Here is a 2559-nt window from a genome sequence, read left to right as displayed (position 1 = left end):
CAGCAGGTCGAGGCTGCGGTGGCCGGGAGCGGCCACTGTACTCCAGTCTGGACGACAGAGTGAGACTCCAATTCAAAAAAAAATAGAGCAACGTTAAATTTCAATGATCAGACTGAGGTTCTGGCTCAGCTCAAGAGTAAATGGGGAGAGGGCCCCAATACATGCCAACCAGCCATTGCCTCCCCAGCATGTAGGTTTGAGTGTTAGCCCCTTCATGCCAGAGAATGGCAGTTTCCTTGACTTGAGATCCAGGTCTGAACCCAGAGTGTAGAAAAAAAATTTCATCCCTTCATGACCTTCATAGGCTCCTACCCTCCAGATACCTCCTCAACTTTACGGAAGTGGCCTGGTAGAAAAGCACAGGCCTCACTTTTGGATTTTCAAGACTTTATCTTCAGTTATTTCTAAACATGTGTACACATGCATCATTCCAAAAATTATTTGACAGTTCTCATTTTTTCATGCTGATAGAATTGGTGGAGCAAGCCCATTTGTGACACTTTACTTTTCTTGGCCCTAACCATCCTAAAAGCAATTCATGTTACAAAGAAACTGTAATGATAATAGCAATGATTGGAGGAACACCAATTATGTGCCAAGTGCCCTGCATACATTTCATATTATTTAATCCCTACAGCCAACTTCAAGTGTAGTTATTATTAATCCCATTTAATGTGTGAGAAAAGTCTGAGAGATCTCATGACTTTACCAAGGTAAGACCACTAGAAATACCAAAGTGAGTGCTTTAAGTCTGACCTCAATGACAAAAGCTGGCAAGCACCTGTGTTTTCACCCCTTTTTTGTCTTCTTTCCTTCTAGGTTGTTCTAGATGTTGGTTGTGGATCAGGAATCCTGTCATTTTTTGCTGTTCAGGCTGGAGCTAGGAGAGTTTATGCAGTTGAAGCCAGTTCAGTATCACAATATGCTGAGGTAAGTGGCCTTATTTTTAAGGCAGCTACCGACCAGGTCTTCAGTGTACTTCAGGGTACCCAGTTATGGACTTTTCCAGGTAGGTCATTTAGAATAACTTTTTTTCCAGTCCCTAATTTTTTTTTCTACTGGAATATTACTGCTGATAAAACCTGACTTCCCTGCAGTGATTGATATAAAACAATCATATATATTTTTTAATGTCACTGATACTAAAAATATAGCAAAAACTTCTCCCTTCCCAGTCACTGGGTGGCAGGTGGGGCTGGAATGGGAGGGAGAGATAGATAAACGTTTTCTTTTTTTCATTTTAATGATGTGGGGTACAATTCAGGACTAGGTATACAAGTGGTCATTGTGCAAGTAAAGTGTGGACCTACCTTTGGTCCCCATTTTGCCTGGTTTGGGATCAGGTACCCTTATTGATGTTGTGTACCCCCTCAAACTACCCCAGCAGTATCCCACTACTGTCAATCCCTTATAGTATTACAATAAATGTTCATGGTCTGCTTATGAGTGAGAACGTGTCGCACTCTGTTCTTTGTTTCTGTGATAGATCACTGAGTATGATAAGTGATTTCTTTCTTTTTTTTAAAATGTATTTTTTATTTTAAAATTATGGGGTACAGTTAAGGGTTAGGTATACAAATATGCATCGTTCAGGCTTCCTTGTTGATAAGGGGTGTTCCCAGACAGATATTGACTACCGTTAATCCCACCTCCCTTCCCCTCCCTGCCCCCCCATAGTTTCCCACCACTGTCAATCCTTTTCTTATAGTATTATATAGATGTTCAAGGTCCACTTATGAGTGAGAACATGTGATACTCAGATCTTTGTTGCTGTGAGAGATCACTCAGTATTATAAACTCTAGTTCCATCCAGGTTGCTGCGAAGTTCATGATTTTGTTCTTTTTTATGGCTGTGTAGTATTCCATCATGTATATGTAGCATTTTTTTTAATCCAGTCCTCACTTGATGGACAGCATGGTTGGTTCCAGATTCTTGCTATTGTGAACAATGCTGCGATAAACATACGTGTGCAGGTATCTTTTTGATAGAGTGATTTGAGTTCTTCAGGGTATATTCTCAGTAGGGGGATTGTGGGGTCATATGGGAGGTCGATATTTAGAGCTTTGGAATCACCACACTGCTTTCCACAGAGGTTGCACTAGTTTATACTTCCACCAACAGTGTAGAAGTGTTCCACATCCTCTCCAACATGTTGTTTTTTGAGTTATTGATAATGGCCATTCTGACTGGAGTTAGGTGGCATCTCAGTGTAGTTTTAATTTGCATCTCCTTGATGATTAATGAGGTTGAACATTTCTTCATGTGTCTGTTGGCCGCTCGTAGTCTTCTTTTGTGAAGTGTCTGTTCATATCTTTTGCCTGCTTTGTAATGGGGTTGTTTGGTTTTTTTCTTTTCAACATGTTTTAGTTCTTTGTAGATCCAAGATGTTAGGCCTTTGTCAGACATGGAATTGGCAAATACTTTTTACCAGTCTGTGGGCTATCTCCCTGCTCCCTTGATGGTTTCTTTGGCTTTGCAGAAGTTTGTCAGTTTAATGAGGTCCCATTTGTCTATCTTATCTCTTATGGCCCATGCGTTTCAGGTTTTGTTCAGGAATT

General features: G+C 40.6%; 1 protein-coding gene across 1 annotated transcript in view; it reads left to right on the top strand.

Annotated features, from left to right (window-relative positions):
- Nucleotides 1–2559, top strand: part of LOC103253341 (histone-arginine methyltransferase CARM1-like) — a 147347-nt gene that overhangs the window by 39100 nt on the left and 105688 nt on the right. The window contains exon 5 of the mRNA XM_021709420.1: nucleotides 820–930. Coding sequence (XP_021565095.1) covers nucleotides 820–930 — 111 coding nt within the window. The remainder of the gene's footprint in view (nucleotides 1–819; nucleotides 931–2559) is intronic.

Source organism: Carlito syrichta, unplaced genomic scaffold (genome assembly GCF_000164805.1).
Source record: "Carlito syrichta isolate Samal-C Ts95f unplaced genomic scaffold, Tarsius_syrichta-2.0.1 Scaffold222196, whole genome shotgun sequence".
Lineage (NCBI taxonomy): Eukaryota > Metazoa > Chordata > Mammalia > Primates > Tarsiidae > Carlito > Carlito syrichta.
Note: the sequence above shows the minus strand (reverse complement) of the source record. Positions and strands in the feature narration are given on the sequence as shown.